Source organism: Sebastes fasciatus, chromosome 12 (genome assembly GCF_043250625.1).
Source record: "Sebastes fasciatus isolate fSebFas1 chromosome 12, fSebFas1.pri, whole genome shotgun sequence".
NCBI lineage: Eukaryota > Metazoa > Chordata > Actinopteri > Perciformes > Sebastidae > Sebastes > Sebastes fasciatus.
The window spans coordinates 19,695,036-19,721,937 of record NC_133806.1 but is presented as its reverse complement, the minus strand read 5'-3'; the positions used below and the strand labels follow the sequence as shown (position 1 = coordinate 19,721,937).

Genomic DNA, 26,902 nt, shown 5'->3' with positions numbered 1-26,902 from the left:
GACCTACTCTGACCCATGGGTAATGTCACCCACCTTGTACTTTCCCTGGCGTCATCCCAGGGTATCTTTGGTCACTCTGAAAGAGAAATAAGGAGTTTCCCCACATGCTTAAGTACACTGAGGCATTTCCAGTTTTGAGGCTGCTGTTCCTCATTTTTTGGCATTTTCAGAAGTTGCTGCTTGATGTGTGTTGCACAATGGCTTTCACTTGCTTTTGCGTTTATGTTCAACATCTTAACTGATTCATCACCGCTCCAGTGGCTGTCATTAAAACAGCTGGAACTTTAGACATTGAAAAGTAGTGGCCGGTTTTGCCCGTTTCATCTGTTCTTGTCTTGAAGGATGAGAGGCATCTTTCATTCAGCTTACTAACCCTCAGCTTACTGGACTCTCACAATAGTCTGGTACAAATGCTTGGCATCTGGCTTGGTCAAAAAACACGCTTGAAGCACTGTGAAGCATTCACAGTCGCCGTCGTCTCTCCAGCAGAACCATTACATAACTGCCATCACCTCGTCATCTCTCCACAGCCAGAGGGGAGTCTGAGCACATGTTCATTGAGTCCTGGGAAGAAGGGCAGTCCGTTCACACAGACGCAGTAACCTGGCAGGAAACTGAGACTGGGCAGACTGGCTCTCAAACCATCACCCAGACAGTCAGTGAACCGTGGCAGGAGCTGGCGTCTGATGAACAAAAGCAGAGGAGCAAAGAGGACGAGTGGTCTGCCATGCTCCATCGTCATCCTCCTTTTCCCTTTGTCCCACCTTTCGATTTTGTGAAACAGCCAGGTATTTGCACTTGTAACGCCTGCTAATGGTTATTTAGCAGTTTGCCAAAAGGAAATCTGAACCCAGCATCTACATTTTTATTTTATTGTGGCCAGCATGCAGTTTATGAATTACACCGCTACATGTACACTGCATTATCTTCAAAGGCTTCTATAAAAACCAAGCATGTGGTGCTATTCTGCCCATTTTCAAGCATTTGCAGTTTGATATTTGCTTGATCTGGTATGAAATGTTCAGCACTGTTTCTCTGATGTTATCAGCTAAGCTCAGCTTGGCAAAAATTAGGGCTTTGGACCGACTATTGCGACCAGATCTCACACAACAAGATGATTGGTTCCTTTACTTTGACCCACTCTTCAGCCTGTCCTCGCTTGAGAGCGCTAACAAACCATGTGAGTTTCTTTGTGTGACTTTGTGTGGAGATATGACCTTCGGAATTTAAATACTGATAGCACAAATACACTTTTCCGTTCCTTTCATGGTTCATTGTTTTGCTTTCCCCTTTACTCAGTGTCTCCCCTAGCTCAGTTCCAGCTCCAGGAGGAGGATGAGCAGGGCAGTCGTGTGGCAGAGCAGGAACTGACCAGTGAGGAGGTCATTGAGAGGTTGCAGGAAACCGTGATGCTGGTAGAGAAGCTGAAAGAGGCAAATGTTTTGGAAAGGAGGCTTAGAGAAGTTAGGGATTTAGAGGATAGACTCCAAGGAATGGATGAGATGGCAGAGCGGCTTCAGGATGTAATAGAACAGGAATTGGGTAAGGAAGAGGTAGATAAGTTGAGGGAAGAAGATGGAGATTTGGAGCAGGAAAGACAAATACAAGCAGAACGTATAGTACAAACCGTCTTAAGGAAATCTGTGAGTAAAATAGAGACAAAAGAGGATGAAGTGGACGAATTGGAAGAGCAGATAAAGGAGGTGTTTTTAAAAGGCTTGTTGCCTGAAGAGGAAGAGGTTGAGGTGAAGCAGGAGACTGAAAAAGAGGTGACAGACGAGAGTGTACTTGATGACAGCTTGAGAGAGAAGCTACGCCAGATAGAAAAGGAATGGCGAGACGATGTGGAGGACAAGTTGAAATCTGGATCTTCAGATGTCACCTCATCTATAGTTGCATACCAGAAGGTGGAGCGTAGGACTAAGAAGAGAGTGACTATTGTAGAAGAGAGAGGGCGGACGCAGGAAGAAATGGAAGATGTGCAGGTACAGCGTGTTGTGATGTCAGAGGAGAGGATAGAAAAAGAGATGACATGGCGTAAGACAGAAACACTGGAGGAGATAACTGAGGGAGAAGTTACAGAGAGGCTTCAGACTGAGGATCGATCTCAGGGGCCAGATGAGGATATCTGGTTCATACTTTTTGACCGGCCTCCATACAAAGCTGTTTTCAAACCACCAGGTAAAGTATGTCATTGTGCAAACAGCTTTAGACCTCTACTAATCTCTCTAATATCACTACCATTTTCTTCTATAATACATTTTTGTGTACTGTTCTTCACATTAACAATTGAACAGTCAGTCGAGTCCGCAAAACCCTCTTTAGATTCCATAGAAAGGTGAAGTGAACAGGTTTCTTCCCTTATAAATATAATTTGATATTTATGAAAGGTCTGTCTGTGCTGGGTATAGTTCTGGGTTATATTCAGGTGGAGGCAGTGTAGCGAAAGTAATGACAGTTTAGCGGACAGAACAAATTTGGTCAATGTAGATGTCCCAACAAACCACAGCCTTCATTTTCTGGTGTATCCAGGAAAAATTTGGAATTTAAAGTGTTGTTTTTCAATCATCAGAATGAAAACGAATAGTCATATATATATATATATATATATATATATTAGGGATGGGTCATGATTTTTGATCATCAAATGGTTTATGCGACTATCGTCTTATCTTAAAGCGACAGTATGTAGGATTTTGTGGCATCTAGCAGTGAAGTTGCAGATTACAACCAATTGAACACCCCTCCGCCTACCCCTCCCTTTCCAAGCATGTCAGAGAACCACAGTGGCTTTCAGGTAACATAAAAAGGTGTTTGGTTTGTCCGTTCTGGGCTACTGTAGAAACATGGCGGTGCAACATGGCGGACTGTGAAGAGGACCCGCTCGCTACGTAGATATGAAGGGCTTATTCTAAGCTAATGAAAACGCATCAATTCTTAGTTTCCGGTTATTATAAACTAATGAAAACATATATATTAATTTTATATTCCATTTCTGCTAAAAGATCCCCCTAAATCCTACACACTGGACCTTTAAAAAAAATCTTCAAAGAATGATCAAATAGTTTCCAGTGTTTATGGAATAGTATTTTTGCTTGAAATGTCCATCCCTAATATATGTAATTATCATCCATAGAGTTGAATCAGCTTAAAACAGACTGACCCACACAGACCATTCCTCTCAAACCTCCCTCACAGCCAATGAGTTCATCAACATTAACATATTAACCAACTAGATTTTTGTTCTTTTCCTGAAATTTGGCTTGTCAGCTGCTACAATGAGGTGTTTTGATGCTTGACTGTACATTTACAGTCTTTGTAATATCTCTACTTTTGAAATAGTTTCTTGCAAGCAAGAGTAACCCCCCCACACCCTGTCCTGCTTCTCTTATTGTGATCTTTTTGGCACTGCATGTTTGTTCTTGTGTTCAAAGATTATGTGTCTCTACTGTCATCATTAGTTACTACTGTGGAACGGGCTGAGGTGGATGAAGGCGAGTATTTCACCTCAGAGACTGAGATTACAACAGTTGAGGAGAAAACGGAGATTATAGTAGAAGAGAGAAAAATAAGAGACGAGGAAGTGTGGCGTATACCAGAGATCTCACCACCACAGACCATCATGGGAAGAGATGATGACTGGTTTGTGTTGCTGGATGTTGTTCCCAAAGAAACGCCTTATGTGCCACCAGGTACTGCTAAAACTTTGTCTCTCTTGTGCTTATAAATTAAATGTGTATTACTGTTTGTGTTAAAAGACTTTCTCCTGACTTTACTCATATTAGTTACCTTGAAGGGAAGAGACCAGATTGGTGCAGAAAGTTTTGTCTCCGTGGTTGGAACTGCAGCCGAGGAGGAGGAGATTAGAGAAGTAGTATCTGAAGAGAGAAAGATAATAGAAGAGGCACCAAGACATCTACAAGAAATCCCACAAATGCCAGTGACCGAAAGGGATGATGACTGGTTTGGGTTGCTGGATGTTGTTCCCAGAGAAACATCTTATGTACCACCAGGTACTGATAAAATCCCCTGTACTGCTTTTCAAAAATTTGGCTCTCTTGTGCTTGCTTGTTAATATACAGGAAATGTGTATTACTTTTTGTGTTAAAAGACTTTCTCCTGACTCTACTCATATTAGTTACCTCGAAGGCAGGAGACCAGATTGGTGCAGAAAGTTTTGTCTCTGTGGTTGGAACTGCAGCCGAGGAGGAGGAGGAGATTAGAGAAGTTGTATCTGAAGAGAGAGAGATAATAGAAGAGGCGCCAAGATATCTACAAGAAATCCCACAAATGCCAGTGACCGACAGGGATGATGACTGGTTTGTGTTGCTGGATGTTGTTCCCAGAGAAACATCTTATGTACCACCAGGTATTGCTAAAATCCCCTGTACGGCTTTCCAAAACTTTGGCTCTCCTGTGCTTTATTTTGTGCTTGCTTGCTAATATACCGGAACTGTGTATTACTATTTGTGTTAAGAGACTTTCTCCTGACTTTACCCTATCAGTTACCTTGAAGGGAAGAGACCAGATTGGTGCAGAAAGTTTTGTCTCTGTGATTGAAACTGCAGCCGAGGAGGAGGAGATTAGAGAAGTTGTATCTGAAGAGAGAAAGATAATAGAAGAGGCACCAAGACATCTACAAGAAATCCCACAAATGCCAGTGACCGACAGGGATGATGACTGGTTTGTGTTGCTGGATGTTGTTCCCAGAGAAACATCTTATGTACCACCAGGTATTGCTAAAAATCCCCTGTTCTGCTTCACACCTTTATCTTGAGCTCTTATTCTGAAATCCCCTGTACTGTCCATACATAGTGTCTGAGGATTTGCATCTCTTTTGTCTCAGTTGCTGTTGCAGAGCGTGTTGAAGTGTCCCCAGAAGAACGTGTCTCTCTGGTTAAAATAACAGCCGTTGAAGTGAGAGAAAAAAGAGTGGAGATTATGGCTCCTGTGCTGAGTGAGAAGCAGGTAGAAGCACTGCCACAGGCTGTGAGAGAGATAGAGGATGACTGGTTTGTGCTGCTGGATGTCCCCACTAGAGAACCATCATATGTGCCACCAGGTATTGTCGACTTTACCTCCAGGCCCACCGTAAAGACTTACAAGCTTATTAGAACTGTCTTACAATACTCATTCTCTCTGTTTGTCATTAGTTACCATGGCTGAGTATGTTCAGGTTTATCCTGAAGAAAGTGTCTCTACTGTGGTTGAAACGATACCAGTAGAGTCCAGGAAGGAGGTCGTAGTTGAAGAGATTGTGGTGCAGAAAGAGGACAGAGGACAGCAGAAAATATCGCAGCCAGTCAGAGAAAGAGATGATGACTGGTTTCTTCTGCTGGATGTTGTTCCCAGAGGAGCTGCCTATGTACCTCCAGGTAGCCACAGCCTTCAAATGTCTTTATTTTTCACACATTATCACACCAAAGAAGACTTGAACTGGGTGTCACGCAAACTATTCAATGATTATTTCCGTTGTTAAACTGTATAAAATATGGTTAAATTCTTCACTTTCTGCTGAAGCTTGAGAATAAATTCTGTTTGCTTTCAGTTTTTCTGGCAGCACCGAGTCAGATTTATCCAAGTGTTCAACCTCGACGAGTTGAAGTGATAAGCGTAGAGCTGAAGTTGCAGCAGGTTGATCTTGAACAGATTAGACTGCAGCCTTCCGGGCCGCTGCCAGAGAGGGATGATGACTGGTTTGTGCTGTTTGATGCTATTCGTGAAGAGACAGTCATACTACCATCAGGTATATGTAATAGAATATATAGTTGCACCCCAAAAGACATTTCATCTTAAGCAATTTCTGCAGCTTTTAACTTTGATATACTTTTGTCGCTCAGCTTCTTTGACTTTGTTTGTGCCAGTTACTGCTGTTGAGATGATTCCGGATATGAGGAAGACGTTTGAGGCAGAGGTGACCACCACAGAGACTAGAACGTGGAAGAAGATGATAATTGGTGTGGAGAGCAGACAAGATGAGACACGTCTGTCTGAAATTAGACCTAGTCAAATTGCAACGCCGTCAGAGAGAGAAGGAGGAGATGATTGGTTTACCCTGTTCGACATCATCCGCGAAAAGCCTGTTGTCATACCACCAGGTACCTCTCATTGCCAAAGCGTCTGCATACACTGTGCTAAAAAAGTTCAGTTGAGTGGTGACTCATAAGCTGGACTGCACTGACACCTGATTCCTTTAAAGGTATAATATGCAACAATTTCCTAAAAAAACAAACAACGTCTAGACTAAAATAATCCTTCTCAATCGTCACTTAAGCCCCATTAGAAGTGTGTGGTGGTGTCTGTTTATGCAGACCAACTGACAACTGTTGCATATTATACCTTTTACATGTTCCAGTAGAAACCCCAATTACAAGTATGCACCTGAAAATAAGTAAAGTAGGTCTTCTTTAAATAAATTAGCATCAGATTCATTTGCCCTTATTTCTCTGTTAGTTGCTGTGGTTGAGCGTATCGCGGATGTGGTGGCAGCCACTGAACCAAAACCTAAATTCATCATGGAAGACGTGAGGCCCGCTGTGAAGCTGGTGGTTAAACCGTCACAGCCGAGACAGGTGGATGATGACTGGTTTGCGCTGCTAGATGTTGCAGCAAAAATAAAACCAGGTATTCTGCAATTTTATGTGTGGCTGCTACTGTGAGATGGAATCAGACAGAATAACACGGTGTCTGTGTGTGCGCCTTGCAGTTCTATTGTATATCTCACCTCGTGCATTGTGTTCTGACTGAGAAAGCTTTGTTGTGTGTTCTACATTAGCGGCTGTGGACGAACGTATTCGCACGCACCCTGAAGTAAGACCAGCTAAAGAGTTTGCAGCCGTAGAGCAGAAAGCACAGCGGAGAGTTACTATAGTGGAGGAGACGTGGCCGCAGGAGAAGGTGGTACAGCAGAAACCACGTCCAGCAGTGAGAGAGGTGGAAGATGATTGGTTTAGTCTTCTGGATGTGGTCACTAAGAAATCAGGTATAATAAAAAATGATCTAGTCCAGCTTTACATGCAAATATTTATATTTGAGTTTGTTTTAAAGTGCACAAATACCCTAATATGTGCACCTACTGTCTCTCTACACTAAGCAGTCTATTTCACTGTAAATGCAAGTGTCAATAACACCCGGTTGTGTATTTGTATTAGTCGCTGTCCCTGAACGCATCCAGTTCCCAGCAGAGATGAGGGTTCCAGCTGCTGAGGCCAAAGCGAGGATTGCTATTCCCGAGAGGAGACCACAGTTTGAGCAACGGGTCCTGGAGGAAAGACGTCCAGTCACACAAACACATGTCAATGATGATTGGTTTGTTCTACTAGATGTTGGCCTCAAGGAGTCAGGTATTTCTTTACCTGTTTGGGTTTGTTGGTTTGCAGATGAACCGCTCGCTTCGCAACATTTTGCCGCCTGTTTACAGGATACCTTGACTTCTCTTGGCCACAGATGGCAAACGCACATTCACCATCATTCAAGGACTTCTGACTGTGCTGTGTTGCGCAGATTGAAGAAATAATGCTTTCTTAATCTCAGCATTTCACCAGTTCAACCACATTGAGCTTCACAGCTCTCCGCAGCCTAACATCATCTGCCTTTGCATCCATCATCGGATCCAAGAACTAATCCATGCTTTTGCTCTCATCCCACTTTGTGGATATTTGCTTCAGGCCCACCTCGGGTTCTGACCGGTGCTTGTCCTTTTTAAAAGAGACTTTAACCAAGCATACGAGGTGCAGTGTGTGCACTTATCTGATCACATCGTGGCTCAAGACTGTAAGTATGACGTGGCCGCTTGCACAGATGCGCTATTGTGTGTTACTGTATTTATGTTTATAGCTGTTTCACTGTGCATTTTACTCACATAAGGGATTTGATCATGTCAGATATGCATACAATCATATCCCTCCATAACACATTGTGCTAAAACATTCCTTTTTATTCACATTTCCATTTTGTCTGTATTTGGTCTAGTGGTGAGCACACAGAGGGGCACCCGTCCCGTCAGTGCTCCGGTCTTCTCCCAGGCGGCTCTGGCCGAGGCCGGGATCCCCATGGCCCTCCTCGATCAGCCCCAGACCTCTACTCCAATCAAGGCCAGCCGCCAGGACGAGAGAAAGCTGGAGGTCACTGTAGAAGCTGTGGAGCCCTCAAGAATCGAAGCTGGGGTCAAGGTATTACATTTTTCTCTGATCACTGGTTTACATGTTTGTGTTATTTCAATCTAAATGTTTATGTGCAAGAAAAAAATGTGGCATCATATATGTGTGTGAACCATATTTGCCTTACAGGATAGCCGGTAAAAGATCAACAATTATTTATTTATTGCTCCTCATAGTGATTGTCTGCGTACTGTGATTGTAGATGATGATAACTATCAGATATGAAGAGCTCTTTTAATGTAATTGATTCATAGCCTTTAATAATAAAAGATGCTGAAGTAGTGAGCAGAGATTGTTCTCTGTGTCTGAGTGTGAACTGTGTCTCTCTTGCTGCTGTAGCCAGCAGTGTGGAGGGACCAGAGAGAAGTAAACTCTTCACTGATATCCACCATCAATGGGGACGTTCAGGTTAGTGTCGGACGCCGGCCTCTTGCATGTCGGCCCTCAGACGACTTGTTTCCACTATGGCTCTCAGATGTGAGTGTTAGAGCCAACAGGCGGAGGATGCTAACATGTGTCCCTCTCTCCTCCCCCGGGGTAGCACGAGTCTGAGGTGACGAGCTCGGAGGTGGTGCGAATGCGAAAGGTCAGATTCTTAGCCCTCGTATACGTTTTCCGTTTCTCTCCACCTCCATTCTGATAATATCGAGCTTCTCATCCAAAAGACTAATCTCACACTCTTCTCATGTTGTGCTTCCATACGGCTAGGTCTTAAATGAAATCCTCATCAGGTTCGATGCACATACAGTCAATTTTAAGAGGTAGAAAAAAAAAGAATAGATGGATTATGTAAACAGCGAGTATCTGGTGTTAAAAGGATAGTTTGGGTGTTTTGAGGTGGGGTTGTATGAGGTATTTATCCATAGCCAGTGTATTATCTACAGTAGGCCCCCAGGTTGAAGAAGTAGACAGGAGTTACCGCACGGGAGCAAAGCAATGTACTGCTGAGGACGGGGCCGGCAGCAAAACACATTTTAGCCACCTAAAAGAAAGGCTCACTTAAAAACATCTAAATCAGTTTAAGTGTACGCTATATTTAGAATACTTTCACCGGTTTACCTTGCCGTCAGACAGCTATACAGTCCCGTTTCCGACGGGGAACTGAAGCCTTATCTTTGCTCTCGTCAAAGCAACCAGACTCCATTTAAAAAAAATAATAATAATTTTACCTTGCAGAATACGGGAGTTGCTGGTCAACCGCTGTCTCGATCGGTTAGTTTGTTTGTGTTATTGTGTGACTTTGGTTCATTCGGATTCACCAAAGTCACACAATAGCACAAACAAACAGTCGAGGCAGCGGTAGACCAGCAACCCCCACGTTCTAAGAGGTAAAATTAGGTAAAAAGTTTTTTTAAATGGAGTCTGTTGGCTTTGACGTGAGCATAGACGGATACAATGGCTTCAGTTCCCCGTTGGAAAGGGCTGTGTAATGGCAAGGGAAACCTGCAAAAGTATTCTAAATATAGTGTACACTTAAACTGATACTGATTTTTTTTATGTGAGTCTTTCTTTTAGGTGGCTAAAATATGTTTTGCTCCCGGCCCCGTCTACAGCAGTACATTGCTTTGGTTCAGTGTGATAACTCTTTTCTGTTTCTCCAAGCTGGGGGCGTGCCAACCGTCATCTACTGTACGTAATACACTAACTATGGATAAGTGCCTCATACAACCCCACTTCAAAATACCAAAACTATCCCTTTTGTAGAATAATATAAAATCAATATGAAGAGACTATGCTTGCCTCAGAATATATGTTTTTACACATATTATCTGTTGGAAAGTTTACAAGGCATTCATTTCCTCTCATTGCTTGCTGCTGTTGTAAACCCTGGAATACACACATGCATGATTATAGAGTTGTGCACTTCACTAAAAAGTGGCATGATAACTGGTGTTCTATCACATTTCTGTCGTTCTTTATTTTCTTTCTCGTTTTGAAAATAGAAATCTTAAGTCAGTCCTCTGTAGCCTTAGGTTCTTTATTTTGTTAGTATATTGCAGTCTGGCTCTTATGGTCACTTAGCCCCAAACTATTTTGCATGCAGACTCCTCACAGCTCTGTTTGTTTGTTGTATTAACACTGTAGTGAATTTCATAGTATGCATGATGTCCAACGCCTGGCAGTGTAATGCCAGCACACGGGGGGAAACTGAAACAAACCCACACTTTTTCTTTTCATTTTTCACAGAAAAGAGCTAAGAAAATTGAGGGTGACTCAATTTATATGAGACATAGCCTTTTAATGTTGGAGGTTTGTATCCCTTCTGGAGATGTCGGTCTCCGTCTTTATTTTCTCGCTCTTTGGCGCAACGGCTGCTGTTTAATATCACGCTTGCATGTGGCATGATTCACAGTGTTTTGCATCAATGTAGACTACATGATAATTGTTTTTGTGTGTTTGTGTGTGTGTTGCAGCGTAACTCTAATCCAGTTGTTTCAGGAGAGTGCTGTTGAATTTACAACAAATAAGTATTTGGTTATGGTTACACTCGCATTGGTACACAAACTCGTTACGGATGCTGCGCTCCATAGCATCCTTAAACTGTCACTGTTCACGAGCAGCTCCATTTTTATATGATATATATTTTTTTCCAGATCATCAGTATTCTCCTGTTCCTGCTTTTGCTCTTTTACCTTTGTCTCATTTTCTAACTTGCCAGAAATGCATTGCACCTTCTCAGCAGTTCTGCAAATTAAACCTTTTTGACCACAGGAATTCAAATCTAAAATAATTATACAGAGCTGTCGTATGTGAAAGGAATGACGTTTGGAGAAACACTTATCATTAAGTTGCTCTTTAGCACCACAATAAGTCATGATTAACAGTTAACACTTCTGTTCATTGACGAGATCTTTCTCTGTTTGGTAAAACCAGAGTCAATATCTAACAGATCTCAATAAAGATCAACTTGGTGCTAAATGTTGCCAAATAGTGCTGCTACTGCTGCTTTTGTTCATTTGTGTTAAATGAACAGGTATCCATTTAAATACTGAGGCTTCATCTTTGATAATTTGTTCCATGTCTGCCATCATCACCTCTCCTGCTCTTTGATTTGCAGCCTGCTTTCACAACGCATTTCACTGCAAGCCTAATGCTATGAAACAGACCCTTAATGCTGAGCTGTGCAGCTTATAGCTACTACTGTACCCATCCAAACTCCAAATAATAATCAACTTTGATACATCACAGCACTGACTCCTCTGAATCTTCCCTTTATAAACCAGTCTGGTTTCATGAGTCAGCTGCCAGACTTGATTTTCATTTTGAAAAGGAGTCGCTGATAATCTATCAAGAATCCACAAAGTGTGATCATCTAGATTAATGGCCCCTTCTAATTTATGTTCCTTTAGAATCACCAATTAACGCTTCTGCTTGTTCATTTAATCAGCAATAAATCAACACAAATTTTACAGAAAACATCTGACTTTTTTTTCACTTTTCTTTATTCTCTCTTGTTTGTTAATCTCTCCCAACTACGAACATATCCTTCATCTTCCCTTTCCCTCCCCATCCATCCATCCATTCTATCTTCACTTCTTCTCCCTTTTATTGTTTTTGTGCTCCAATTTCCCGGCGCCCTCTTGCCCGCACCCTCCCCTTCTCCACGCCATCTTTCCCCTCTCGACTGTCCTCCCTATAGGAGTTCGATAAGCCTCAGGAGGACCTGCTCAGGCACCATGCCAACATCAGTGAGCTGAAGAGGAACTTCATGGAAACCGCCCCGGAGACCAGACCCAGCGAGTGGGACAAGCGCCTGTCCACGCACTCTCCGTTCCGCACCCTGGGCATCAATGGTCAGCCTCTGCCCAGTGCAGATGGGGTAAGCCTCGCCACCAAATCCTTTTTAGTTGATTTAACCTAAGTCTGCCAGTTCAGGAATTGGAGCAAGTTATTTTATTTTATTTTATTTTTATTTTTTATTTTTTATTTTTTATTTTTTATTTTTTATTTTTTATTTTTTATTTTTTATTTTTTATTTATTTATTTATTTATTTATTTATTTATTTATTTTCCAATTCATGTTTTGAACTGTCATTTTTGCTGTTGGTAATCATTTCCAATGCATATCTTAATAATGATAAATTTGATCACAAAAACAGGAATTTGAGCAAAACAAAGCAAAAACTTTCATTTAAAATGAATTAGAAAATCCTCGTGAAGACTGACAATTCCTGAATTGACTTGGTTAAAGCTGTATTTATACATGCACATTTGTTTTCCATGGCTCTGCATTTTCCGAGATAATTGCACTCGATTGGAAAACATCACTGCACTTGTGTGAGCAGTGTGCATGGATTTGTAATGGAACAGAAGAACCTGAAATTCTTGCTAACGTCTTGTGTCTGAGTAACATCCAATCGCTGGATACGATTTGGATTCTTTTCTTACATGATGAATATAATCAAACAAAAGAAAATTGGTAGAAGAAGGGATCAGGCTCTTCCGGTTGTCATTCCTGGTTCTCTTGTGTGTGTGCATGTACAGACCAATTCAAGGATGATAGCATGTGGTATGCAACACATGCATGTGTATGAAGAATGCAGTTGGACTTGCTGAATAGGGTCTGTACTTTTGTTCTTTCACCTTAAAGACTGATGTGGGGGAGGCATCTTTGGGACTGGTTGTCCACTCTGAGAACTCACTCTGGTTCTTCCTAATCTGCATTGGATGCCTCTGAACGCTGACGTGTTTGTATTGCATGACTGACGGACCTGACATTGAAAATTTAGCCTACCGCATGACTCGGAGATGAATTTTTGCACGTTCTGACACTGAGCAGAATTTCCCCCCTTTCTTCTGTCCTTCATTGATAAGCTTTCTTTCTGCTTTTCCCTTGCACACTTTCTTTTCACACTGCATTCATCTTTTTTTTTGGCTGCTGTTTTCTCCAAACTGTAGTTGTTTTTCCATGAAGAGAAAAGGCCTCATTCACAGTTGTATCAGCAGTTTTTGCCCAATTCTCCCTGCGGTTAATCATAATGTATCACAGGATTCCATTTAATATAATTGTGTCATTACTGGTATTATTAGTTATGTTGCTGTTAAAACAATTACATGACAGCTATTGAGCGAACTAGAAACACAACCCCAATCTAGTTGAGCTGCTGTCATGAATAAACAAGTGTAATCTACTGATGCCTTTAGGCGACATTAACACAACTGCAGCATAACTGTTTGGACACAAAGCATTTTTACACTTGGAGATAAATGCCTCCAAGTGCACCATGCTGTCAGGATGCATTAGAGTTTCACTGGGGTCAAAGCAAAGCAAAACTGACAGCTTATAGTGTCTGTAGTAAAGAGATGAATCAGATCAACAATGACACGGGTCAAATGTTGTCTGCCTAGTGGAGTGAACACACACCGCTTAAGCTCAATTTTAGCAGCCAATTTGTCGTTCTACTTAACCTTTAGTTATGTATTGCCAAAAGACTATGGTAAGGCCCCTACTGTGACAAAAGTAAACATTGATATTAATGTTGATTTGCCACGCAGCAGCAGAATTGTTCCTGCTACTTCCTGACCTGTTAGTGAAGTTTTCAGCTCATAGCTTTGTTGCTATGCAGCAGCCTAGACAGATCAAATCCATTTACCACTCACGACACTGCACTGGCTAGTTAACGGGGTATCTGCGCCAATTTAACATCCTCAAGCTTGAGGCCCAAGATCATTCTGGCTGTACTGACTAAATTGACCTCAGCTTACTGAGATAGTTCCAGCTCTGAAATTTATAAAAATGCATCCCTTTTTAAAATTAAATACTACAAGTGTGGATGATTTTTTTTCTTTTCAAAAAAGAAAAATTGTTGGACATGGAAAGATATAAAGAAAATGCATGTTAAAATGTGCCGGTAACATTTCCATGCTCTGGACTACAAAAATTACTACTGCATAAAAAATAAAAAAAAAATCACATTTTATATTTTCAATAATTAGTTATTGCGCAACTCTGGCTTTTACAAGTTACAGTTAATTTTTGGCCATTTCAAAGTTCCTTCCTCTCGTCTCTCTTCCCTCCTCCTCCCCCTCAGTTTGTCATCCGCCTCCCACGCGGCCCCCTGCTAGACTTCTACTCCAAGCGCAGCTGAGGGGCCGTCTCGACTCTGCGGAAATCCCACACAGGTGCGGGTGTGACCCGCGGAGACCGCACCTAGTCCATCCACCCATCAACCTCTAGCTTTCTCTTCTTCTCTTCCTCCTTCCTTCGCCTCCTCTTCGACATCACCGTAGCATTCTTCATCTCTCATCCTCTGCTCCACTTGAGAAGCTGCCCTTTTTTTTCTGGCCTCTGTGGGAGGAGACTTTCATTCCTTCTGTTTCCCACTGCAGCACAATTGACCTGGTTTCTCCAGCCAGAAACAGACCTGCTCTCCAAAGACTGGTTGATTAGGACTGGAAATGACAATCAAGCCACTACTCCTTTTGCATTTTCTGTGTTGTCTTTTGAACTTTAAATCAACCAATATTACCTAACAACTGACTTTCATCTGGTCTCTTGCAATGTCTGACCGTATCACTCTGAGCCTGCTTTTATACACGTTTTGAGGTACATTTATATTGTCAGTTGTCTTAAGGATATTCTCTAAGCCGAATCACTGTGATGTGATTTTTGGATATACTTTTTTTCCTGAACCCACAAAAGTAAGCACTAGAAAACGCCAGTCTTATCAATATTCTTTGTCACAGTATAGTACTTCCTGTGATGGGAGACCTCGAGGCAGCTTAATTGTAATACTTATTAACCTCTTTGTCCTTCACCAGTATTTGGCGAGGCAGTATGTAGCAACTGCAAGAGAGATTCCTCATTGCATGACCTTTTGACAATCAACTTTGACCAAAGAATAAAAGGCATTCCATATACAGTTCATATTATTGTTTGTTCCTTGTATTTGTTACACAAGTTTACAATTTTCTTTAAATGAAACAGTATTATTTTTTATTTTTACTGTTTATCAAAAGTAGTGTTAGAGGCATGTCATTTTTGCAGTCCCTACAACATGACAGCTCCCCAAAAGTGAAGCCAAAACATCTCGATCGCCCCCTGGTGGCTGGCTGCAGTAAAGGTCATAAATACAGCCCTCTCCATGTTAGCAGATGGGACATGGGCCAAACTAAAAAGTCAAAGTACACCTCAAATAATTTTTTTACAAAGATGGTTTCTGTCATCTTAGGTAGTTCTTATCACGCTGATATATGTTCAAGTCTTTATTTTTCTGATTAGTTTGGTTTTAATGAGAAGTCATGACTGACAGCTGTGATTGACAGCTGCTCTAAGCGAAGTAGTCGCATAACCGGAGGCGTGGGAATTGTATGAGAGCTTTAACTTTCTATAACCGTCATGAGTCTGTGTAATAGAACATGTGTCAATTCGATCATAAATGTAGTTATAGAGATATTATGGTTAGTTGTTGCGTCTTTCTAGTCGAACCGCTACCGTGGTGGTAATGTAGCAGCTCGGTGGCTCACGCTAACAAGCTGCAGCTATGCATGGCTCATGCTTGGCTCAAGCGAGTGCGTGGGCGAGACCTCGATACCGCGGGTTCAGCCCCTCCCCATCCCCCACCCCCGATCACTACTGCGCACACTCTGGCTTCAAACAATGTAAAAAAATATCAAGACGGCAGCTCCCACAACCAGGATATTTTGGTTTCACTTTTGTACAATGGGAGGAAGTGGCGATGCGTCGTCCATCTATACAGTATGTACAGTCTATGGTCCCTCGCTATTGAAAGAATATTCAATTCAAAAACTCCATTTCATTCTGATGCATACTGAATTCTATTCATTGATTAACAATATGGAGCAATACTTGTGTTCAGTATCCATCTTATTTGGTGACCTACTATAGCATGTGTTGTGTGGAAACCAGTTATGAAAACGGTACATTGTGACCACGAAGGCATATACATGTTCTGCAATCATGTTTAGTCGAAACAGTGTTGATTTTGTCCCATAAATTCTAATATAAGCCCAAAAATGTCCTTCAGAGCTGTAGCACCTCATACAATGGATACTGTACATACTATATACATAGTTGCATATTTGTAACATGCATGCATTATAATCTATGTAAATATGACTTACTGTACATACCATGTCAGTAGGAAATACTTCACCTGCCCATGATCACATAGTGGCTGTGTTGTCTTTTTTTTAGAGGGTGTGCATTAGTCTCCTTTGCAATGGTTCAGAGACAAAGACTGCACACGAGGAAACCAGCAGCAGTTGGGGCTTTTCAGGCGTACCAAGTCCCACTGTGAGCCACAGGAGTGAGCCTGATGGTGTCGAAGCCCACGGTGCTCCAGTTGAGGAGCAGTCATGTGATCGGGAAGAGGTTGTAGTTTTGGATACCTCCTTGGTGCCCGTTGTAGAGGTGGAGATGGCACAGCTGCCTCCCTCCTTCGACCCCTGCTTTAAAGCTTTAGATGGGATCCAGGAGGAAGAAGAAGAATCGTGTCCTGAACTGTCGGAGCGCCCTGGAGAGATAGTTGGATCTTCTCCAGCTGCTTATTTCAGGAGCGACGTTCCACAGGTCGTACGCTGCTTCCAGGTAGCCTCCTGACCCCCTCACAGGGTGACGCTGATTCCGTCTCTGCTCGGCCTCCGTATGATTTCAAGGCTGCCACACTCGCTCACTCCTTTGCAGCACCATTATAAATCCAAACTTGTGAATCTGTAACGGTTAAGTGCCATGTGAATTATGCTCATCATTCAAATGTAACTCCGGTTGCTGCAGAGGTGTTGCATGGTGGTGTTTTTCCCCCAGCTATGGTGATGGGTTACTGTAACACTAGCACATTCTTCTCTGGCACAAAATGTTGAATGACTTTACTTTCATCATCTTTCCAGCCCACTTATGGCTTTCCGTCTCCCTGTTTCTTTAGTCGGTGGTGGGAAGGGGAAGTAGCACGGTGATTCTGTTGTTTCCAAAAAAATCATAAACAAATTTGGTGAGAGTAAAAAGGCTGTTGCGGTGAAAATCACTCCACACAGACAATGGCTTAAAAGGGGGTAATGCATGATGTGAAACAAATTGGTTGCTGTGAGCTGCGAAGTGTCTGGTTAAACAGCCACTCATGGGGCTATGCTCCCATCCACAGCCCCCTCTGGTGCAGACCCAGACAGTCACCATCACAGCTGTCTCCACCTCCTTACCCAGTGGCATCTCCACCACAGAAGTCCCTATCGTCCAGACCAAGACCGTCATCTATGAGCCTTCAAAGGTAGGGGCTCCAGCACCTGCTCAGCCCAGATCTGTCTCAGCTATAGGCGATCTGTTGGCACGGAGGAGATATCAGCAGGCCTGGGAGGACCAGGCCAGGGCCTCCACAATGAGCATGAGGCAGCACTGCACCTTCCCTGGGTGAAGCTCAGGGTCACATTATCAAAACATTATTACTCAGTCTACCTGTTTTGGTCTTTTTTTTTTTTTCTCAGGTGGCAGTTGATGGGACAGATGAAGACAAAGATAACACAACTTCGGCCAGCTCCAAGAGCGTTACCTCAGAGACCACCAGTGGCACCACAGTCACCACCACTACCACTCACATCTCAAAGGTCAGCAGTACAGTCTTGCTCATTGTTGATTTTATTTTACTAGTGCAGTGCCCGTTCAGAGCACGTGCCCCTCTGGAACGGGCCAATTGCTTTGGCCCACAGAAGTTCTGCTTGCAGCGCTGTCGGGAACCGCGGTATGGCTGCTTGTACCCGCCAAGTGTGAAATTGATTGGATGAACGGTTGTGGAGATAAATGATATACGAAGGGCAGTCCTACATACATACACAGACAGAGATTTCTTTCTTTCTAGTTAGATGATGCTGCTACAGCGCCACCTAATTTGACATGGTCACTCAGACACATCATATATACACACGTCCGCCAAATGTGGTCGCAAGAGCACAAAGCGTTCAGGAGATATGACATTTTTTTGTAATGTAAGCCCTGTCCACAGCATTTGGGCAAAATTTTAACGCCAGCTTTAGCAAAACTGCAAAAATCCCAAAAAGTAAGCTTTTTCCGGCTTGGTCCAGAGATGTTCTGTACCAAATTTGATGCCGATTGCTCAAAATTTGTAGGAGGATTAGCAAAAAAATTAGATTTGGACAAAATTCAGAATGGTGGAAAATCAGTCTAGATTCAAATGGGTGTGGCTTATATGGATAGATTCATCTGAACCAACAAAATTCAAAAGCCAAAACATAAAGTTCATTATTACAGCACCACCATCTGGCCAAATTGCATCACATTCGCCAAGTGCGAAGTAGATCGGATAAGCGGTTCTCGAAATATGTGAATAACACACAGAAGGACAGACAGAGACTCCTTTATAGTTAGATTTTATTTGACCCTCAACTACATTTTCTCTTCCCTCTACCAGGTAGTGAAAGGCGGATCTTCGGAGACTCGTGTGGAGAAAAGAATTGTCATAACTGCAGACTCTGACATCGACCAAGATAAGGTACAGAAACCTCTGCCCATGACACAAAAACAGTAATGGACGCAATATTAAAGGACTAGTTTGATATTTTAGGAAATACTCTTATTTGCTTTCTTGCTGAGACTTTGAGGAGAAGATCGATACCACCATAGAAATAAAATAGGAGTAGAAGGGTCATTGAGCTGTTTGCTGTGGTAATTTAACTAGTACAAAAGAAAATGACGATTGTTGATAGTTGTTATGGTGACAACAGAACACACGTCAGTTTGACCGGTAAGTGTGTGGTTGCAGCTCGCCGGGAAGAGAATAGACGCAGCTCCCAGAGACATCTGAGGCCTGTACTACAAAACAGGATTTGGCGTTATAGCGAGGTAACTTCAGGTTTAACCCTGGGTTTTCGGGGTAGATCGCCATGGTAACTTATGCTGAACAGCTAACCTGCTCGGGAGCAGTTTATGTTCCAGATAAGAGATCAACTCGTATGAAAGCACCGCCTGCTGGCCAATCAGAGCTCAGCGCGCAGATCGTATGGTAATATTACACACGTGTGAAGAAGTTTAAGTCATAATCCAGGCTAAAAACAACACAGTTTAAACTGACAGATGCAGGAAAGACAGCTGACTGTATGCTGTGGGTGTTTACCGCTTTGAATTATATTTTCATACTTATTTTTGAACTTCCTCTTGAGTCCTTCCTGCATTTGGCAGCTTCAACTGTGTTACTTTTAGCCTGGATTAAGTGTTTAATTTCTTCGTATTTGTCTAATATAGTTTGCTCTTCCTCCGTAAAATGTGCCGCTCTGCCTGTCTGTCTGTGGACTTGAAGCTGGGAGAAACAGCTTTGCCTGGTTGTGTCCGAAGTTTCCTTTAAGTATCATCTAATGAAGGACAGTTTTGAATTTACTAACTCACATTAAGACTAATACAAGTGCACTTAATGTCTGTCTTGCAGGAGAAAGACCGCGGAGCATCAGCATTGTAACTGAATCACCACCTGCATTTATTCCTTTGACTCTCCACCTTCCGACACACACTGGCCAGCTCTATCTACGCACACATGTATCCAAAATGAAATATCTCATAAATCTGCACCTAATTTTATGGATAACTGAGTAGAATCATCTTAGTAGATCCTCTGTTTTTTTCAGTTGTAGGTAGAGGAGGGCTGCACAGTGCTTTTATTGGTTAAAAAAAAACAGCATTTTTCAGTTGAGTGATCTCAGTTATGTTTTGCTTTTAAATGCTTTTATTTCCCTAGTGGTTTTTACATTGTTGATTTTATACAAATGCACTGTTTCCATTCTAGTTTAGACACCATTATCAGCATTTATTCCCTTGGTGCGGCTAGGGGAACGTTAAGACTACATTCAAGGGAACCGTTTTTGTTGTTGTTGTTTACTTGTTTATTTAATTCAGGAGAGACATTTTTAAAAAAAGGAAAATGACATACCTCGCATCAATATGTGAACAAAGATATTCTGTGCTCAAATTCGGACAGTCGTTTGGCTTAGGTCACTGCTCAGGTACAAAAACAAAAAACTTAAAACATCTTTTCTTCCCTAACCAGCCAAGAACCAGCAGCCTACACATTATTGTAAAGTTTGAATTTTAAAAAATGGATCTATTTTGAAATATTTCTCTATTTTATAGACTTGATGCTTTTATAGTATTTGTACAAATTTGAGGTTTTTAAGTTATTCATCCATCTGCTCATTAAATTGTAGGTTACCATTGTGCTGTTTACTGAATTTTGAGGTCTCTACTTAAGACCAGTTTACCTGTCTTGCCTGACACTCTGAATCATTCTTATTCGTTTCCTCTTGTAGTCCACCAAGTTTATCAAACCTTTCACAATTTCCACACATGTCAACGGAGTGCTTCCCTCGGCCCTATGTTTTGTTCTGAGTAGCATAGAAGTCATAATTGCTTTGAATATATTTGGTTGATAAGAAAAGTTTTACAAGCTTCGGTCTGTTTATCTCAGGTTTTGATATTCTTTAAGACTACAGACTTCCATATGATTGTACGAGGAATGTCCATATATGTATATCCATCCCTACTTTAAATGTACATTTATGTTCAGCCAAGTGAGGTCAATAAATGCAAAGCTTGTCTGTCACAGTAAACCACACGTGTAAGAGGTGAAGGCAGCTGTCCCAGTGTACGTGGCTTTTCTCATAGGAGCACAAGTTGTCTTTTTTACATGTTCTACTATACAGTAATTTATTTGTAAAGTAGGAACTGTCTCGTGTGATTCGATGTACTGTGATGTTTCAACACAAGCTGGTTTCCAGGCTTCCACTAGAGATGTCACAATGTTAAATATTGCATTAATTATCAACCAAGTTTGTAAAGCCTTTTTACCACATAGTCTACGTAGATTGCTTTCTCACTTGCTGTTTCCTGTGCTTTTCCATAGAAGAGAAGATGCTTAAAATATAAGAATCCCTTTTTAGATAGCATGTTTGTTAGCATTTTTTTTTTTTTTAAAACCCAAAAAGAAGCCATTGGTATTGTAGCTACATGGACAACAGAAACCTCTCCTGGAAGAAAATGTAGAATTTCACATGAAGAAAATAGTTTTTAGACAATGGAACATATTGTTGCTTTGTGACTTCTCCCTGTCTTTTTATGAAAAAAATAAAATCTGCATTATTTTGCATTTTATTGGGCTGTCTATTTGTGAAGCGTACAACTTCAGTATGAAAGATCTTAGTAAGAAATCAATATTTAATGCCATTCACTTGCTAGTAGATGTTCAATCAACACCAAATAATGTCACATCTGTCGAGATGCCATAATAATAATGGAAACATAATAACTACAAATACAGGACTATCAGGAAAATGTTGTTACAGTTGCCTAAACAGTCAAGTACATACACAGCCTATGAAAACCGTAATAATAAAATTTAAATGAAGCATAGGTCCATTTTTAAGATGAGTTCTTGCTTTCTACCTCTTAATTTGGTTTTCATTGTTTCTTAGAAATAGCACCTGATTACATTTACACATATTGCAGTTTTCAAATAAAATCCTACATCTTAACAGAATAAAATCTTAAAACACATTCAAAATCTGTTCTGCAGCACAAGTTAATATGATTGAATGCGATTTAATGTTAACTTTCAAAAGTATGGACTGACTGTATCACTGAAAAGGCAAACCTGTCGGGCTAGTGGCAACGATTTCTGTTACATTCACTCATCTGCTATTACGCCACAAAGCCACACCGTAGCCTTCATTATCACAGAGATAAAGCCACTTTTTTAGTTTCGGAGAAAACAACCCTAAAATTAGCAAAGATTGATTGACATCAATTAAAGTTAAACACTGTATCAGGAGATTGAGATTACATGTTTAATACAGAAAAACTAACCTGCTCAACTGTAACAGTGTTTCACTAAATGAGAGGAAAATCTTAAAGTGTCTAGGTGAGTTTGGGAAACTGTACAGGCATTCATTGGGAATATATATATAATCCATTCCTTCAAACAAGTAAACAACAAAGTCTTAAAGTCCACGGTGTTCGTCGAAGCGGCGTTCTAGCGAATTGTCTTGACTGGGCTCTTGAAAGTTGATGCAGCCTGAAGTTGGAGTTGATAAGCCATTGGGTGAATTTTGAAACCATATAGCCTGAAAAAGATTAATAAAAACATGAAACACAATTGCTTTCTGGACAGAAGGACATTTCTTTTTACTACTCTGAGGTCAAGGGCTGAGTATTGTATGAAATCTCTTGATACCAGTGCCGATATGATAACCTGTATTTCAGTACAGATCATTTATTTATACTGATATGGACCTATTGGTCTGAAATAAAGTTAATAAATAAAACAGTCTAAAATGATCTATGATTTAAATTTAAATGACATTAACGGGACAAATCTGACCAGTTTATCAATATCAGCTTTTAGTACTTGATGGGTTTTAAAACTCATTTTGAGAGCGCTTTCACAAACCATAGTCCATCTGGCACTGCCACTTCTATGCAGGGAATCGCAGACTTTGATATATTGCTGTCGAAGTGTTGTTTACTTTGACTCGGCACTGATCTACTGTGCACACAAATCCCTTCTCCTCCAGTTTTATCTCGAATGACTTTATTAACGTCACTATTTTTGTGGACGTTATTTAACATATTCTGTATGTTCTCTTCAGTCAGTCTTCTCCCACTCGTGTTAACCTGTCGTTTACCTGTGTCCATCTCAACAAATGTCTGCACAGGCAGCCTTTGTTTTAGTTTGCTTGGAAACGGTCCGAGACAACATCTCGCAAGCGGTCTCGGACCGGTTGAGTAGTAGTAGTAGTAGTAATAGTAGTACAGAGTAGGATTACTGTGTTCATAACTGCCCAAACGAACCGGACACATTTTGGTTGGTATCAAAAAAATATTAGCTAGGTTCAATATTCAGCACTACTGAGGACTAAGGGAAATTTGTTGTTTGGTTGCCAATCACTTAAAACAATGCCAATATAAGCACGTGCTAAGCAGCAAGTGGACATAGACAGTTAAAGTCCATGTTAAGAATAAATAACAGTGTCAGAGCAAACACACCTTGGCACAAACTGGTTGGCTGGTCGCTTTGGACGATACTCTGGGTGCACCATGAACAGCATGTGGGGGAACCCCGTCCCAAAATAGGCTCCATCTGTGTGGTGGTGTCTGGAGGATTTGGGGGTGTAAACATCCATGCACTTTGGGCAATAAAGCTTCACCATTGCTTCTCCGGGGATGTCCGACAAACCTACATCAGACGAGAGATAGTTGAGTGTGTCTTCATAGCCACTGATAAAGGTCAAATGTGCAGCGTGGGTTTTGTGTAAAGGAAAATTTGTTTAATGTGAAGGTAAAAAAAAAAAAAGTCAGACTCACCGATAGGAAGCATTGGCTGATTCTCACAATAGACTCTTGGGCAATAGCCAAAATCCCCTTGCTGATACTTTTCCAACTATGGAGAACAACACATTTAGAAATCAAAGAGCTGATTTGTGTCATGGAGCAGCATGTAAGAATTAGAAATCATTAAGTAATAGCCTACCATCTGTGCAATGCCTCTGTTTGTGAGGATGTAACGTGCATGTATGAGACCGTAGAGCATCTCTGCTGCCTGCTCTATCAAGTCACTCTGATTGGGGTTGTCTTCAAGTTCCTCATCTGTCAAATTAAAGCGACGTAGGCAGATTAATGAGTTGCTTTTTTCTCATTTCACATGAGAACCACTCCTTCCTTCATAGTCTCACCTGGCTCCAGGTCAAGAATCATGTCCAAAGCCTGGCGATAGTGAGGCACCTGCTCATTCAAACCCGTCAGGTTAAACTTGTCCTGTATGTAGTCTTCATCAACCTGTAACACACAATTGGAGACAATGAATGGCTATTAATGGTATCAATTACTGTTGCAAGCAGCAGCACATTGCTACAGCACTCTGATAAGGAAGCATTATGCAAGAGCTTAACGGGATTATTTAGATGCTGCCAATGAAGAAAGCAAGGAGTTAAAATTAGAACTGGATTGTGTGAGTGCTAACCCAATCAGACAAACCAGTGTGTCACACATTGATGCCTACATTTAACAAATAATTCCTAGTGTTTTTATTTTGAAGTGTTTTTCCTTTCACATGTCTCGCTAAGGTGCTTTTTGAGTGAGAAGGTCCCATGTGCTTCAGTGGAACAGTTTAGTAATAAACAGCAGAGGGAAGTGACCGAACATTGTTTAGCTTTGACCTCACTGCAGCATTTGACAAATTTAAATTACATCCCTCATCATAAAGTGAAGACAACAACATGAGAAATAAAAATACATGTATGTTTTTTAGTCAAAGTGTTTTGTGTAACTTCCAGCCAGGTATGAAAACTCATATCACACAGCTGTTTCATGCTCCACTTCAAAACAAGCCTCACATTACTATTAACTACAAAAAAAAAGATTACTTGTGTGAAACGTAGTTGCCATCTGCAGGTGTTCAGGGCTATAAAAATGTGAAATGTACTATTACACAGACAGTGCAAGACCAACTTCAAATACTGTATATTTATTTGTCTTTTCAACCGTTAAATTACAGCTGAGATAAAAAAAAAAAAATTCTTCTGGACCAGAGAAAAAAATTAAAAAAACTGTAGGAGCTATTTATTTGTTGTAAGTATTTAGTTGTTGTTTTACTAATAATAAGTAGTACTGTTTGATTATTCTAGATGTTTACTTTATTTAGGTTCTTTTGCTATTTATTTGTTTAGTTTACACAGAAACTTTGCAGGGACAATGGACTCTTTTGCTTGCGTATCCCACATACACATGGTGCGTCAGTGGCCATTTGATTCAAGTTCAAATTTTCTGACAAATTGCCACCACAAAAACATCAAGCTAAAAACATTTAAAGTCCATGGATGCGTCAAAAAACCTGACTGCAATAAAATATAATATTTTAGATGCAGAGGACGGTCTGCAGGACAGATAATAATGCACACAGTGCACTTTCATAGACTAAGCTACTGGAGTTACCCTGCACTATACTCATTTTTAACAGTCTCTTCTGCACTATATTCACTTTTTTAATAGTCGTGTATCACAGCTGTTACCCTGCACTATATTCAGTTTGAACAGTTTTCTTCATATCTGGTATATTTGTTTGTACTTTGTACTTTGCACTACTAACTTTTTTACTGCCTTTTTACTAACATGTTTTGCACTATGGAACTGTGATGCTGGAAACTTGAATTTCCCTCAGGATCAATAAAGTTACTATCTATCTATCTATCTATCTAAACATATGTACAATACACAACCATATACAATACAATTATTAAAGCTTTAAATGTATAAACATGTTTGGGTTGACTGGGGTGGTCTGTATAGGCTGGAGCTGCTGTTCCTTCTGATGATGTAAAGACTTTATGCTCCAGTATGTGGTTTAAAAATAAAGTTTGTGAAAAGGCCTCCATTACAACTTCATGCAAGGTGTGCCCATCTAAATGTTTTTCCTCTGTGTACCTGTGATTTTTTAGATTACTTTTTTATTTTGTCAGATGCAAATGAGTGGTGAATTCATGACTTTTTATTTTGTCAGATGCAAATGAGTGGTGAATTCATGACTTTTTATTTTGTCAGATGCAAATAAGTGGTGAATTCATGACTTTTCATTTTGTCAGATGCAAATTAGTGGTGGATTCAAGTAGAGGCTCCAATCTAAAAATCCCATTTAAAGAATAATCCTCTAGAGACTAGACAAGAGACTCACCTCACAGAAGAACTCATTCCCTCTGAGTCCACAGAACCAGGAGATCCAGGACACCTCCTCTGAGCTGCTCATCCTCCTGACCTGAAACCAAACCACACAGTTAATGATTCATCCTGAAGGAACAGCTAAAAACACACTTCATATTCTTCACATGGAAACTTTAAAGACACAACATTTAACATTTTTAATGCCACTATTGTTGCAACAAATTGGATCCCTGTGTCTTTGGGACTTTGATGCATGCTAGCAAGAAAGCTATGCTCGTTAGCATTCACACGTCTAGTTCATATATACATATAGTGTGTAAATCCATTATTGTGTTAAACGTTAGAGTTATGTCTCCTGCATGTGTATAACTGTTTACAGAGAGTCACTGCTACTCACCCTTCGCTCTTTATTAGTTAACACATCAACTTGTAAAGCTTTAGCTAGCTGATCCCTCCTCTCCGAGCTACCTGGATGACTAACACGGCTTCCGGTCAGCAGCCGGAAGTTACCAAAATAAAGTTCCTCATGACGTATGTTCCCATAAGAAAGGAAATGTGCTGTGTGTGTTTTTGTAATTTTTTGAGAAACCCACTACAGTAATCTCTGAGTAGCCAGTAGTAGTATCTTCTTTTTCCTTTAAAAAAAAAATTAAATTAAATTTATTTATCCATTATTATCATTATTATTATTATTATTATTATTATTATTATTATTATTATTATTATTATTATTATTATTATTTATTTATATATTCGTATGTATGTATGTATATATGTGTATGTATATGTATATGTGTGTGTATGTAGGTATGTATATGTGTATATGTATGTATGTGTATGTATGTATATATACATATATATATGTATATATATGTATGTAGGTATGTGTATGTATGTATGTATGCATGTATGTATGTAAATATATATATATATATGTATATGTATATATATGTGTGTATGTATGTGTATATATATATATGTATATATATATACATATATATATATACTGTGTATATACTGTATATGTGTGTGTATATGTGTGTATATATATTTTAAATTATTATTTTTTATTTTTTTCTCT

The 26,902-nt window shown here is 40.5% G+C and overlaps 2 protein-coding genes across 37 annotated transcripts in view; one reads left to right on the top strand and one right to left on the bottom strand.

Annotated features, from left to right (window-relative positions):
* Positions 1–21,264, top strand: part of LOC141779214 (uncharacterized) — a 42,906-nt gene extending 21,642 nt beyond the window's left edge. For 5 of the 36 annotated variants that reach the window (XM_074653930.1, XM_074653927.1, XM_074653931.1 and 2 more), the window contains exons 13-36: positions 531–788; positions 1,049–1,180; positions 1,300–2,181; positions 3,462–3,692; positions 3,786–4,013; positions 4,139–4,369; positions 4,506–4,733; positions 4,847–5,062; positions 5,154–5,375; positions 5,549–5,746; positions 5,841–6,098; positions 6,454–6,624; positions 6,776–6,982; positions 7,152–7,343; positions 7,972–8,171; positions 8,499–8,567; positions 8,701–8,745; positions 10,347–10,409; positions 11,800–11,979; positions 16,318–16,710; positions 17,261–17,383; positions 17,598–17,717; positions 18,539–18,619; positions 18,890–18,956. In XM_074653930.1, coding sequence (XP_074510031.1) covers positions 531–788; positions 1,049–1,180; positions 1,300–2,181; positions 3,462–3,692; positions 3,786–4,013; positions 4,139–4,369; positions 4,506–4,733; positions 4,847–5,062; positions 5,154–5,375; positions 5,549–5,746; positions 5,841–6,098; positions 6,454–6,624; positions 6,776–6,982; positions 7,152–7,343; positions 7,972–8,171; positions 8,499–8,567; positions 8,701–8,745; positions 10,347–10,409; positions 11,800–11,979; positions 16,318–16,710; positions 17,261–17,383; positions 17,598–17,717; positions 18,539–18,619; positions 18,890–18,931 — 4,970 coding nt within the window. In that variant the 3' untranslated portion in view covers positions 18,932–18,956. The other 31 variants (XM_074653929.1, XM_074653946.1, XM_074653934.1 and 28 more) reach the window with 29 other exon arrangements.
* Positions 21,246–26,357, bottom strand: LOC141779225 (casein kinase II subunit beta). The gene is made up of 7 exons (XM_074653968.1): positions 26,219–26,357; positions 25,835–25,915; positions 23,841–23,943; positions 23,639–23,754; positions 23,473–23,548; positions 23,155–23,344; positions 21,246–22,232 (listed from the first exon to the last, which is right to left on the bottom strand). Exons 2-7 carry the CDS (start codon positions 25,904–25,906, stop codon positions 22,142–22,144), a joined length of 648 nt encoding a protein of 215 aa, XP_074510069.1. The 5' UTR covers positions 25,907–25,915; positions 26,219–26,357; the 3' UTR covers positions 21,246–22,141.
* Between the last annotated feature and the right edge of the window lie 545 nt (positions 26,358–26,902).

Excerpts from the sequence above, each read along its gene's own strand:
- LOC141779225 (XM_074653968.1), bottom strand. The coding sequence starts at position 25,906 with ATGAGCAGCTCAGAGGAGGTGTCCTGGATCTCCTGGTTCTGTGGACTC. Across the intron at positions 23,549-23,638 it reads ACAGAGGCATTGCACAGATG|TTGGAAAAGTATCAGCAAGG; the intron begins GTAGGCTATTAC and ends TGTTCTCCATAG. Across the intron at positions 23,345-23,472 it reads TCAGCCAATGCTTCCTATCG|GTTTGTCGGACATCCCCGGA; the intron begins GTGAGTCTGACT and ends CGTCTGATGTAG.